Source organism: Delphinus delphis, chromosome 11 (genome assembly GCF_949987515.2).
Source record: "Delphinus delphis chromosome 11, mDelDel1.2, whole genome shotgun sequence".
Taxonomy (NCBI): domain Eukaryota; kingdom Metazoa; phylum Chordata; class Mammalia; order Artiodactyla; family Delphinidae; genus Delphinus; species Delphinus delphis.
The window spans coordinates 64,302,089-64,317,141 of NC_082693.1; the positions used below are offsets into that span (position 1 = coordinate 64,302,089).

General features: G+C 33.2%; 1 protein-coding gene across 1 annotated transcript in view; it reads left to right on the forward strand.

Moving 5' to 3' along the window:
- Positions 1-1,963: 1,963 nt before the first annotated feature.
- Positions 1,964-15,053, forward strand: part of PTPRQ (protein tyrosine phosphatase receptor type Q) — a 196,617-nt gene continuing 183,527 nt past the window's right edge. The window contains exons 1-8 of the mRNA XM_060025305.1: positions 1,964-2,017; positions 2,363-2,474; positions 3,144-3,370; positions 3,708-3,777; positions 8,182-8,381; positions 9,531-9,780; positions 11,381-11,509; positions 14,267-14,413. Coding sequence (XP_059881288.1) covers positions 1,964-2,017; positions 2,363-2,474; positions 3,144-3,370; positions 3,708-3,777; positions 8,182-8,381; positions 9,531-9,780; positions 11,381-11,509; positions 14,267-14,413 — 1,189 coding nt within the window. The remainder of the gene's footprint in view (positions 2,018-2,362; positions 2,475-3,143; positions 3,371-3,707; positions 3,778-8,181; positions 8,382-9,530; positions 9,781-11,380; positions 11,510-14,266; positions 14,414-15,053) is intronic.

Genomic DNA, 15,053 nt, shown 5'->3' on the forward strand with positions numbered 1-15,053 from the left:
AAGAGATAGTATCAGCCCTTACATAAACCAGTAAGTGTGAGTAGTGGTCGGACTTCTGTCATGTTAGACTTTTGTCCATTTTAAAGTTGGCTGGCCAGGAGAATCAAGCTCTTTTCTCTCAAGCCTGAAAATACAGAAGACATAGGTCTGTGTGCAGAATCATCCAGGAAAAATGCCAGCAGCTATGTACAACAAAGAAATTCTACCCATCACACACTGGGTATTTCTCTGATCTTTCACCTTAGGTTTGCAGCATTTCTAAAGAGGTATTATAAAACTGTAGTGCTCACTGAATGGACAACTTGGAGATGATGCCAAGAGAATGTTTGTTTCTTTGAGGATGTCATGTGAAAATTAATTGATCAATATTAGCTTTGGCCACTAGGGAGACAGTTGTATTATAAGGATTAAAGGAACTTTTCAATGAACATTTTGGTACGTGACTCTTTTTGAAAGGAGTTAAGGAAAACCATTCTAAAAGTGTATCCCCCCCAAAATACTAGGAAACTGACCTGTTATCTATTTTATGCAATGTGCCCTATCAGATTTGTTAGGAAATGTACACTTTATTTTTTTTAATATATCGATTTCCAAATCATCTCTGGTGGGGGGGGGGAGGTGGGGGTGGTGGGCGGGAGTGCTTAAAATGATAAATGGAGTTCAGTGACTAATTCCAGACTACTTTATTTTGGAAATAGTGTTAGATTGGATCTGTATCAGGATGTTTTTCACATGCTTGGCTTCATAATCTCTGTCCCTCCCCGTATATTGTTTGGAATCTGCACTAAAGATAAGAAGAGTACAAATCTGACTCATTGGCAATCAATCCAAAGAACTTTACATAGAAAACTCCCTTCAAGTAGGTACAGGCAGCATAAACAAAACTTTGGAAACAGTGGAAGCAAAGGTAGAAAAAATATGGTTGAAATGGCTAGGACACTTACTACTTACTGTTTAAAAACTATCTTTTTTTCATTTCCAATATGAAATTTTGGCAGATTTTGATATTTTTTGGGTATTTATTTCAGTTTGATAAATATCCAGGTAAGTGGATCGTAGTTTGTACTTATCTTTAAAATGATTCAGTTTTTCAATTAGAGCATAAGCTTTAAAAAAAACTATCTAGTCAACCAAAAGATTTCAGTAGGTAAGGAATATCCCAGAAATACGTATATGAATTGATGTATCATTTTTGATAATTAAGCTTAGAAACTAGCTAATTTTAAAGATATACATGCCTAACACCTACATAGAGCTAGAGATAATTTAAAGGATCTGATGCTTTCTGACAATTTGGTTATTTTGAAACCTGGCCCTTAGACTATTGATTTTCCTTTTTTCTTTGAAGGTTTAGGAGAATAACTATTTTAAACCTCTGTTTTTCAATATCAGAACCGGAAAAACCTGAGAAACTTAAAGCCTTCAATATTTCTGCACATTCCTTTTCTCTGCACTGGAGCCAACCCTCTGGCCATGTGGATGGGTTTCACGTGGATCTTGTTCCTGACAGTGGCTTTGTTACTATCAAAGATCTTGGAGGTGGAGAATATCAGGTATCGTTTTCATTATCGTACTTGCCAAACTAACTTGTATTTATATTTGGTCCAAATAGGAAAGTTCTTTATGAAACTCATCCACCATGAAAACTTACTCCTTTGAGACTTTTTAAAAGCATAAGATGAAGACAAAAACACAGATGCCGAATTGATGAGTTTAAGTTTCAGCACTGGTGGACTATTACCTTAGTAACGTCTGTGTCTCTTTTTTTAAGTCTACCCTGAACCTACAGCCAGCGATCCAAGGGTTCATGAATAGTTTAACAATGAAAGGGCAGAGCTATTGAGTAATCCACGCTCATTAATTGTGCACTTGCCAGGAGGATCTGTCTTTAAATCATTAATGCAGGCAACATTTCTCTCTAGAGCCATCAATGTGATTCCACTGCCTGAAAAATGTAATAATGATGGATTTTCTTATGATTTTTCTTTTACTTTTTATTGGAACTTCAGAGACACAGGTATTTTGTACACACTCTTAAATACCAGGGCTAAGCAATGGACTGTAATTTTCTTAAGACTCTTAAATAGTTGTTTCTTGTGACAATGAAGTAGGATAGGTAGAAATACTGATTTAGTCTTTGATAATGCAGTATGTTTTGTTAAGTTTTTGTTATCTGTTATTTGGTAAGTAGTTATGTGATATAACAAATTTACATTTTACAGTGATAGGAAATATATTGTGATAAATAGCTCAGAGTTATGTAGTGAAGTGTTACTTTGTTTTATTGATTGTGATAGATTTATGGTTTTAACTTTCTTGCTTTTCAGAATTTTAACACAATCACTTGCTTTTGGTGTTCCAGGTTGATGTTTCTAATGCTGTTCCTGGTACGCGGTATGATGTAACCATCTCTTCCATTTCTGCTACAACATACAGCTTACCTGTTAGTAGAACAGTGACAACGAATGTGACAAGTAAGTATATGTTTTCCTTTTTTTTTTTTTTACAAAGTATTTGGAACCATTATAAATCTGTTGGATGGAAATATTTACATTGGCGATATGTGCATTGTATGCATGTGAACAGTTTAGTAATTAAAGCAAAATGGAAACAAGAAAGTGATCTGTTTAGAACCTGAGTTCTACGAGTTATCTTCCATTACTTTCAAAGAGCAAAGATAATTTTTCTATGCTTGTTTGTGAAATGGATCAGAAACACTGTTAATGGTAATATTTAAATAATACAGAGCCGTGAAAATACACTCACTATAGTTGCTCTGAAAGAGTTATTCAGTTTGTAATACTGGTTCTTGTTTTCTTAGTGTTTGTGTATAAGCCTTGCATCAAGTAAGTTTTTTTAAAAAATGATTTGGCATTAAAAGTATATTTGGCATGTAGGTTTTAGTAGCATTCCATTTTTTACATTCTTATAAAAGACTATTTTTGGTATTCCCCAAAGCATTTAATCTTTTTTTTTCTTGTGGTAGCAAAGCTCTAGGGAGGGTAAACTTACACTTATGAGACCATTAGTCTTTGGGAACTTCAGAAGTCTACAATTTGTAGATATTTTTCTTACATATGATTGTGAAAATACAATAATAATTGTTTGACCTTATAACAACATGACTTTTTTCAAAAAAATAGAACCAGGGCCTCCAGTCTTCCTAGCAGGGGAAAGAGTCGGATCTGCTGGGATTCTTCTGTCTTGGAATACACCACCTAATCCGAATGGAAGGATTATATCTTACGTTGTAAAATATAAGGAAGTTTGTCCATGGATGCAAGCAGCGTATACACAAGTTAGAGCAAAGCCAGACAGTCTGGAAGTTCTTCTTACTAATCTTAAACCTGGAACAACATATGAAATCAAGGTAATTATTTTGTAAATAGTTAGTATTAGAATATTCATTCATTTTAAAAGTGAAGGAGCTTTATCCCACCAGTCAAGCCTTTGCAGCAAGTGACTGAAGAAGGATCATCTGAGTCTTGGCCTCATTGCCCATCTGGGCTTTTAAAACTTGAACAAATTTTATAATCTCTTTTCATTTTTATGTGTATTTATATAATTTATTTTTCTTATTGATATTGAACCTACTGACAGTCAGCTCTTTATCATTTATCTTCTGGACAAATCAAAGTTTTATTGTTTCAGATTCTGTTTAATTACAGAGTGTAAAGCTTCAATGTAATTCTTTTGGTCTGTTCTAGGTTGCTGCTGAAAACAGTGCTGGCATTGGAGTGTTTAGTGACCCATTTCTCTTCCAAACTGCAGAAAGTGGTAATTTTCCTAAATCATTTATTCTGAATTAGCTTCGTTATGAGTTTTTGTCATTGAAAATAAATAGGGATATAAACAAAATCCGGCACTAAAATGCATAAAATTTTCAACAACGTGGCCCTTCAATTACTTTTAGAGTCTTCTTGGATAGTAAGTTTACTCATTAAAATGTATATTGTTCTTTCTGATTATAAAAACACTAAGTGTTATCTTAGAAAACTTTGAAAAAAACAGAAATAAAAAATACCCTAAATGAAAGTTATCCATGGCCCTGTTATATAAAAAATGCTGTTACCCTTTTGGTCCATTTCTGGCTGATCTTTTTTTTTCCAATGAATATATGTCTTTGTGACTATATATTAGTAAAAGTAGGCTTGTGCCATTTATGCAAGTTTATAGCCTGCCTTTTCCTCTTAACATCAAATCATAAGTATTATTATGACATTAGACTTTTGGAAATACAGATTATAATGGTTATCATATTATTCCATAACATGCAATCATTACCAAACCAATTTAAGCTACCTCCATTCTCCCAATGGCTGAGAGGAAAAACGTGATATCATCCTGATTCCTCTCTCTCATAGTATACTGTAATCTATCAACAAACACTGCCAACATTATATCAAAATATATCCTGAATCTCACCCCTATTGTTAATCACCCTATGTAATCCATTATCATTTCTCGCCTGAACAATCGAAAGTCTCCTCACTGGTTTTCCTGTTTCCAGCTTACCTACCTATAGTTTACTCTATCGACAAGAGCTACATAATCTTTTGAGAGAGAAGCTAGACTATGTTACTTCTCTCCTCGTAAGATGGCTCCTGTCTTATTCAGAGCAAGAACCTAAGTCCTTCCTATGAGCTACAGTGCTCTGTATGCCCTTTCCCCTCTCTGACTTCATCTCTTACCTTTCTCCTCTCCCTCTGTCTACTCCAGCCATACTGATCTTCCATCTTAGGGTCTTTTCTCTTGCTATTCCCTCTGCCTGGAATACTCTTTCACTAAATATCTGTAGAACTCTCTCCCCAGTTGATCCAGATCTCACTTTACCTTTCCTGACTACACCTTCTAATATAGCCCCTGTTTCCTTCTGTCCATCTTTATTTCCAACAGATTTATTTTTCTCCATTGGACAAGCCTGACATGTAATACATTTACTTGCTTACTTTTTATTGTATGTGTTAGCCTAGTAGAACATAAGCTTTGTGATGAAAATAAGTTGTTATGGAATGGAGGTAATTTTATTTATTTAGTAATTCAGCTGTTTATTTATAATAGCAAACAGTCAGAACCAATAAATAGAAAAATGGCACAAAGAATGGCATCTCCAATCAATAGCAAATATTTTCTGTGGAGCTTATATTCTAGTGGGCTAAGATAAGTAAATGAGTTACTAAGTAATATACTAGATTGGTGAGAAGTGCTATAAAAACAATTTCTTAATTTTGTGCAACTATAAATGTTCTGTATAAAGATACAGATAAAGATAAAAATATCCAGTGGTCCACTGCCAAAGGGTTACATTGAAATGGGCCCTGTATATCTAGAGGGGATTATGCAATTATAATGTTAAAAGAAACATGTGCCAAGCTTTATGGCCCAGTTTTTATTTGAGACCCCATCAAGAGAAGCATGTGAATACATGCTCTATGCCATAGAAAGAATTAAGAGAAAATTCTAGAGTTTATTTAAGATTAGAAATTAATGATTCATGAGGTCTTTTTCCTATTGATATTGAACCTACTGACATTCAGATTATTAGCACAACTAAAAATTGAGAAAATTATTATTTTAAATTAAATGTTCACTAGGATATAAAAGAAAAATTTATTATGTTTTTAGCTTCAGGGAAAATAATTGGAATAATTTTTGAATGACTTAGCAAATAGTTTATTCTTTTTTTAAAACTGTCATCTTGATACAGCTTCTGATAAAGCCTGGTACATGCAGATTATGATTTCAACTTGACAGTATTTTGAACTTTATATATTTTATACTCTACTAACTGACATAATTTCTGGAGTTATTTTCTCTCTTGGCAAATTATGATTGGGACAGACTAACACTCTAGGATGGCGTGAAAATAATACCGGAACAGAAGTTTTACTCTGTTTCTGACTTGCTGTGTTTTCTTGGGGAAATTACATAATCAGTCTTGCCTTATCTTTTGTTTTAAAAAAAAAAAAAAGGTTATGTGGTAAAAATATAAACCTAAATTTAGTTAGATCAGTTATGTCCAAGTTTTCCCCCAAGGATTCCTTTTTATTATTTATGCTACACAGAACTAAATTTAAGGAAAATTTCTGTGGAATAATAAATTGCATTTATTATTATTAAACCAAATTTCTTTCTCCATGAATAAAAATACTCGTAAAGTATAAAGTTAATCCATTATACCATACTGAGCTGATATCACATCCACAAGCACAAAAATCTCAACTTTCTTACTTCTCACACAACATTGTTTCAGACAAATGTAGAATTTTAGCTTTAAAATATTAGAAATATCTCTTGTACCTTCATTTCTAACTTGATGGATCCTTGGAAATGTAGAAGATTCTTTTAAAAGTCTCTATATTTGATTTAGAAAGGTTTTTTATTTTTTTTCTGGCTCAAGAAAATGTATGTTTTGTATAGTATACACTTCGAAAAGTTTTAATTAGTTTCACATACTTATATATTTACGCAAGTCACTTGTTTAGCTATGCCCTCAAAGTGTGTGGAAGACTTATCTGAAAGGTGAAGTGATTTATAAACAGAATTTTTTGGTGCTTTAGTGTCAGATCTTTACTTGGACCAAGATGGATAAATTCACTATAAAAATCAAAAGATGATGGGATTTCGGTACCTAAAAATCCAGAAGTAGAAACTAGAATATTTAAAGTAGGGGAAGACCTGTCAGCTACAAAAAACAGCCCAAATTAGTCTTCAGGCACCATGAAGTCACAAAAGGAAAACACACAGATTTTACTGAGGCAAAAATAATGTAATTTTAAGTGAATAAAAATAACCTCTTTTTCACTAAATGTTGTTTAACAGATTTAATTAATTTTTATCTAATATATTTTGTGTACTTTAAAAGATATTTTGAAATCATGTTTTGGAATGTAATAAAGGTTTGGTTACCTTGTAAATTCAAATTTCTCTACACTTGGGCAGTTCCTCATGATTGTTGTTAAGGCCGATTTGGAAATGTGCCAGCTTGTATGCAGTCTGTTATTGATATATATTTCAGGCATTCTTATAAAATTTGCATACTTTAGACTGTCCTTCTTAAGCTTTAATTCCATTGATCAGTTTCTCTTGAAGAAAAAAATTTCTATCCATTATGACATCCATTATTAATGGTTAATCATCTTCCCAAATTGTTGTATTTTACTTTTTTCCATTAAAATGCAGCTGTTGTTAAGTTTCTTAATTTCTGTTTGACTCATATCATCCACATACAGCTCTCCTGCCCAGGACCTAACTTTCTTATATATTTTATATGGCTTTCATTTACAAATCACATTTTGGTATTCTTCTCTACAATGTATGCCTAAACTCTGGTTGTTTGATTTCTCAATGCTAGGCACTTCTACTATCATTTATATTGTTTTACCCCAAACATCTTGTTTTGTTTTTATTTCTTTCAATAGTGACTTGTCATGGTTGTTCTATATTCTAAAGGACCTTAATTATTTACTCGGTCAATTTTGCATAATTAACCTTGAATTAATAAGTATCATTTTTCTTCACTCTGGCCTCATGTTTATCTCATTCCAACTAAGATAGCATATAGCTTATTATTATGCAGATTATTAATAATTAATAACAAAGTATCATGAATTCTGATGAAAGTTGATTTTGAGGGTGTATGAAAGTCAAAATATAATAAACACAATTAATTGGGTGGTATCCATTTTATATTAAACACTAAATATTTACATACATTCTAGAAATGTGCTTTTTGGTGCAAATGGTTATATAATTGTTTGAATTTGCCACTTCTTCATTATATAAGGAATTTACATAATTCCAAAGTATTTCAGAAAGTAAGATATTCATTATTCAAATTTCTATAACCACAAACAACTGTTGACTGAATATTTTTTCAGACTTATTTGAAATAGTTTATTGATGGATGTATTGGCCAAATAATCCTGAAGTAAAGCTTGTGTGCCTCTTAAACACAGCTCTATGGGCCCAATTTCCAGTTCTTTATTTTAGGCAAAAGTCAATTCAAAAAGTATACTCAAGTATATATTTCAAAAAGTATACCCAAGTAGATTTTATACAATGTATTATACATTTAATTTCATATAACATGGGAAACGTAACATCCCAAAGTTATATAAATGCCATTCTAAGTTTTATAACAATGTTTTTCCTCTCCTTCAATCCCTCTCACTTCCCCAGCTCCAGGAAAAGTGGTGAATCTCACAGTCGAAGCCTTTAACTATTCAGCAGTAAGCCTGATTTGGTATTTACCTCGGCAACCAAATGGCAAAATTACCAGCTTCAAGATTAGCGTCAAACATGCCAGAAGTGGGATAGTAGTGAAAGATGTTTCAATCAGAGTAGAGGACATTTTGCCCGGGAAATTGCCAGAATGTATTGTAAGTATCATGGAACATTTTCTATGTCTCAAAAATTTTAGGTAAATTACATCTTGAAGTTTTGGTAAAATTTCCATTTTACCAAAATGATTCTTAGCTATTTGATTACTTATAGTATCATATGATATACAATTGGCTATAGTCAAGGCAGAATAAGAGAAAGGTTTGAGAATTCAGCAGTGAGATGTCAGATCACTTAGGGAGCTCTGGAAAGACTACATTATAGGCATGGCATTTGTGATAGGCCTTGGAGTAAGGATAGGTGGAGATTATGTGGAGGTAGAGGATATTTTATAAGCCCTGAAGTAGGAAATCGTAGGATATCACTGGAAAAAAGGTAATACTTCCGTGTGACAGGAGAGGAGGGGAGGGGAATAGTCAAGGTTAAGTTTGTGGAAGTAGATTGTTTTTGTTGTGTATATCTTTAGTGAAGAATTTGTTACTATTCTAGTCATAGATGGGAAATCCCTGGAAGTACTGTAATAATGCTTTTTTAAAGTTAATTTTGGTTATCTTTGTGATATTATTGATGTGAAAACAACCAAAATTACTTTTCTTTTAAATGCTTTAAGTTGTAGAAGTCACAAAATATTTTTTTAATTTGGATATCTAATACACATAAACACATATACACATGTACCCATATACACACAAACACATGTTCTATTAGCTTTGTCTTGAATACTGTTGCAGAAAAAAATGATCATAACGGTAAGAAAGTGACGTTATGTTTGAAATTTCACAATAGGGAAAACATTTCATCTCTTTGGCTCTTGCATTTTTAATATGAATTTTAAAAATTCTCAATAATGATTTTGCTATAGTTGTGCCTTTACTCAAAGCCACATGAAATCCTACTTATAAGAAAGATTAAGGTGTAAAGAATGCAGTAAATACGTTCTGTTCTAAAACTGTGGACAATGGTATTGATGGTATAACTCTAGACGGTAAGTGGGTATAATTAAAATCTAGCAGATTTGTCTGTAGCTCTAATGGGTAAGTGAATCTGTTAAACTCTTACCCAATCATACACATACACACACAAAGTAGGAATAATATTTGTAGTATAAAGAAAAAATGAATTACCCTTATCATCGCCATCAAGTGATACCACATTATTTTCCCATTGATGTTTATTTTATTCACTAGGAGAGTAATGAATCCTTTTTATGGAGTACAACCAGCCCTTCTCCAACCCTCGGGAGAGTGACGCCTCCATCACGTACCACCTACCCATCGAGCATGTTGCCCGGGAGGAAGATTAGCTCTGTGTGGAAAGAGCCTATCAGTTTTGTAGTGACACATTTGAGACCTTATACGACGTATCTTTTTGAAGTTTCTGCTGTTACAACTGAAGCAGGTTATATAGATAGTACGATTGTCAGAACACCAGAATCAGGTATGGTTTCTTTCTTTCTTTTTTTTTCTTTGGTAGGAAAAGGAGTTAAATTATTCATAGAATAACCTTTCATTTTTTTCATGTAGGTATTTTTGTTAAAACCTTCCTTCCCTTTCAATAACTTTTTTTTGCCCTAATAACAGATAATAGGTATCCCTTCTGGAGCATCTTCACTTTCAATACTCTTTTATGATACTAACATAAGCATCTAAAATGAGAAAGGAGATTTCAGAGAAGAGACTCCTGAACTAATAACCTTGATCCTAAGATCAGCTTTTATCATTCTGTGACCCCAGCAATTTTTCATAATCATCCTGTCCTTCATCTTCTATAGTCATGTGTAGATGACTTCTCTCACTGATATTGCTATTGCCAGATGTGGAGATAACACCTGCAGTAGCAGAAATATCATGCGATTAACATTCAGCATCAGATAAAAACAGTAGTTAAAAAATACCTACCTGTATCCTCTTTGTATTTCAGTTTCCTTTTGTGAAAAATGGAGACAGTAATAGTATCTTCCTTATGGAGATGGTGTTAGTACTAAATGAGTATGATTAGATATTATTATTACTACTAAATTCTAAGAGTACATATTTCTAGGTATGGTATTTGTATATTTAATTATGATAATATGTCAGCGTCCATATATACACATATATATATAGACATACACATCTAAACATACTATATAATGCCATACTAAATATATAGTATCAGAAATTCAGTTGGATTGCTGATTTTTAAGTCTACTGGAAATTATTACTTGTAGGGTAATTTCTCTAAAGCATAGTATTTTTTTCTGATTACATAGGTGTCGTTTAAGTACATGTAAATTTGAAGATTTTTCTTGAATTAAACATCTTTGAATCAGACCATTTCCTCTTCTATACTCCTTACTTCTTTTCATACAAAAAAAGAATTTCATGAAGGTCACACAAAGTGAAATTTGGTAGACAAGAATTTTGTTTTTAAAAATATTTGGAATGTTTCATTTCAATTAAAAGAAGGTGTTTTTTTTAATATAGAAAAAGACTTTTTAAATATCTGTGAAAAAGACTATGAAAAAGACTTTTTAAATATCATTATTATTTTTATATGTTACCAATGTTACATTCGAATATAGGTTATAAATTTCCTCTCAGAACCAAATACAGATATTGATATAAAAAGTAAAATCACTGCCAACAGATTCTGAAGGTTGAGTTATTTCTTGGCCCCTTCTACCTGTGTACACCAGAGGGAGAGCTTTTATCAAGCCAGATGCCCAGGGCTTGTTGAATGCAATACGTATAAATGCTTCTAGACAATGTAACTGTACAATGAACTATATAGGAATAAAACACCCTGTGCAATAATATACAGCATTAAATAAAAATAGTAATTGTTGCAAATAAGGAGTTTATCTAATGGTCCACCACTTATTCAAATTCTTCAATTATAGCCTATTTTTTCTTTTTGTAGGTTGAAAAAACGAACACTTTACTGTGTGACCTTTTTTTCTCTGATTTTGTGTTTTATTTTGTGTATTTAATAAGGTGCTTTTAAATTTTATATATGTATCTATTAGTTATTCATTATTTTTCTGTAATCATTTTAGTGCCTGAAGGACCACCACAAAACTGTGTAACAGGTAACATTACAGGAAAGTCCTTTTCAGTTTCATGGAACCCGCCAACTACAGTTACAGGAAAATTTAGTTACAGAGTTGAATTATATGGACCATCAGGTAAGTCTTAATCAGTTTTGTGTTTACCTTTTGGAGTAAGAATTATATAAAATATGTTACTATGATCAAACTTTTAAAAAGTATTTAACTGTTTTTAAAAGACCCTATAGTTGAAGCAAACAGTAAAAAAGTAATAAGGAAGTGAGGCTCTTTGAACTTTTTGTTTAAAATCATAAATAAGTATAAGGAGGGTAAAACATTGTCCATGTTCCATATTTCATGACAAGGAGCTGAAAGAACAAAGGATAACCCCTCAAGAAGAGAAGTTTTAGAAGAGATACATGTCTTCACATATTTGGACAGGAGGACCTTGACTTACTCTGATTGCAAATATATGAAGAACAATGGGCTTTGGTTATATTAAATCAGATTTCTGCTTAGAAGAAAGAAAGTATTTCTAATAATTGGCTCTCTAAAAGTAATATGGGCAACTTCATAATGTAGCGAGTTCATCATCTTTCTGAGCAAGGAGGAGCTGGACATCCACTTGTCAAATATTTTAAGGGGTTCAAAAACTATATTAGTAGAAGTTGATTAAGTAAACTCTACAATTCTTTCATAATCTGCATTCTGTGGTTCTATGAAATAAGTTTATTTCAGATAGTAATGAAATAACATAAACTCACATATTATCATTTATTTGGAAGAGTGGAAAAATCGACAAATGTCCAAATTATTCATTTGGGAACTTCTAGGAATCTATCGTGAAACACATGAGTAAACTTTATTTCTCATCCCTGAGTACCTTATGCTCCTAAAATTCTGAAATATTTGCATGCCTAAAGATATGGTAGTCTGTTTTTCCCCCTCCCTCCTCAGTACATAGACACACATGGATACCCAGACATAGCTTTTCTATCAGTACTATTTTACAAAATTTTGACAAAGTACTCTTATATCTGTGAGGCTGGTAAGTCAAGAGAATGTATTTAGTAACTATCGAATTTAGCAAACTGGAAGTCATTAGCGATCTTATCAAGAGCAGTTATGGTGGAGTATGTGGGGTAAATGCCTGCTTGGAGTAGACTGAAGAGAGAATGGGAGAAGAGAATTGGAGCAGTGGGTAATGGACAGCTCTTGAGTTCTGCTGCAAAGTGAAGCAGTGAATGGAAGTGGGTAGTGGGGGTGAGAGGTGAGCAGCATCGACAGGTTTTCTTTTCAGAGGGAACAAGCAAAGCATGTTTGTTTGCTGATGGGAATAAATTAAAAAAAGGATATGTTGATGATATAAGAAAGGCAGGAATTATTGGAAAGATATCTTTGTGTAGGCAGAAAATGGGATCTTTTGCTCAAATGTAGGGATTAGTTTGAATAAGAATCCAGATGGTTTATCCATTGTGACAGGTTATAAGGCAGAGTCTGTGGGTGCAGATGCTGTACATCGGTAGTTGCGTTGGTGGGAGTATGTGGCACATGTCTTCTGAATGATTAATTTTTCCAACTAATCAACTGGGAAGAAAAAGTGTAAATATTCACCTAGAAGAGTAGAGAGTGACTGTACTACTGAAGTTAGGTAAGGTGCTGAGTACCATTTAGGGCTCATTTGAAGTGTGGTAATGAATAAAGTGATATCAGTCAGAGTGGATTTGTGTTTTTCTCCAGGTCCCTTCAACAAGAGAGGGCTTATGTAAGGCAGTGATTATTACTGACAATGGATAAAGAGTAGACATCAAGTGGTGAGGAACCAAACAAAATAAAGTAGGTGGTAAGATCAATGGATTGGAGGTCCCAAAGAATTGTTGGTTCTGGCTTCTAGGGTAGTGATCAGGAGACAGGAAGTGTGGTCAGAGACAGCTGCATGAAATTGAGATAATTTAGGATTTGCAGTTATTGGTAATAGCCATGTCTATTATGACTGTGAGGGAGTGACTGAGATCAAGTGGAGGACTAGATTATTTAAGGAGAGCTTGAAGTAGTTTAAGGATGATCTCTAAGGATATTGAAATCACCGCAAATTAAGATGGTAGCATTGAAGAAAATGCCATTGAAGCAGGAGCTAAACCATCCAGAATGAGAGTGTGTGACCCTGGGGTCCACAGATCACTACAACAATGAGAGTCAGTGGATGTCACCGATGACATGAGAGCTGAAGCTGTGGGCTTTTCTAAGGAGGAGCTACAATTGTCTAAGAGCAAAGAGGAGCAAGGAGAACACATACCACACCTGACCGCCTAGTTGCTTGAGGGCTGCGGGGAAAAATCAGTCACCACCATTCAGGGTGGCTGTAGGGAACAGAAGCAGTGGTCTCAGGGGAGAGCTAGGTTTCAGTTAGAGCAAGAAGGGGAAAAAACAATTCAGAGAAAGTTGAGGATTTAAGGAATTTTGATGATGGCCCAGTTAAGAAATTTTGCTCAGAAGCTAAGCTACAGAAATTTTCTAAATATATCTTTTTATAGAAGATAGTGAGAATATTTAGCATTTTAATTGAATGAATTTGAGTATCAAACACTGTCACTGTTTTTATATTGGTAAAACCTAATGTGTTCATTTTAACTATGTCAAAAAATAACACTATGGTCCAATAGGGCTTTATATAAAAGTAATTTTAAATACTGCAAGATTTTCATTTTTTTTCCATTTTAAATAAATTGACACCAGTGTGACACTAAGCTAAATGTTTAAGATATATTCACTTTTAAAATTGTAATAGTGAATGTTAGTGCATAGGTTAACACTTTAATTGCTCTATACTTAAATGTAAGAATGATTACATGCTTGAAGAGTAAATAATCCACAATTATCTTTTGCTTTTTGCAGGTCGGATTTTGGATAATAGCACAAAAGACCTTAAGTTTGTATTCACTAATCTAACACCATTTACAAAGTATGACGTGTATGTTGCAGCTGAAACCAGTGCAGGGATTGGACCCAAGTCAGATATTTCAGTATTCACTCCTCCAGAAGGTAAGAACACCTCCTCTAGTGTGTTAATGAAAATTTTTATTGCATCGGTTAAACATTGTATTAGAAGCTATTTGGTTGATATTTACCTAATTCATGTTATTTCCTTATCAGATTACTACCTAGTGCATTCTGAACATGTGTTCCTTAGAACACTAAACCCATAGCATGCTTCATAATAAGAGGGACCAAAGATCAACATTACATGCAGTATCAGCCTGCATAATTCACAAGGAATAGTGCTGGCAAAATCTCAAGAATACTTAAACAAGTGAACACATTTAACATGGTTTAAACCACATTATTTAATGTTGACTCTATCTTCCCACAAAATAACGTTCAGAGAAATCCACGTATCCCACAATGCCTATAACAAAGTATATTTATAATCAAAAGGATATTCTAAGGAAGTGAGGATTTCTGGAAGGTGCATAATATAAATTTACCAGAATATACTGAAATTATTTTTAAAAGTTTCTCCTGAAGAAAGTTTTTATTTGTATATATTAAACGTCACAGTCTGAGGCGAACTGTAGTGTTTAAAAAAACGTTACCATGCCATTTCACAACCTGTTTTCTGGGCCCACACCAAACTTGCTCAATGCCTTCATTTCTATTTAGATATTGTAATTATTTAGGAGAA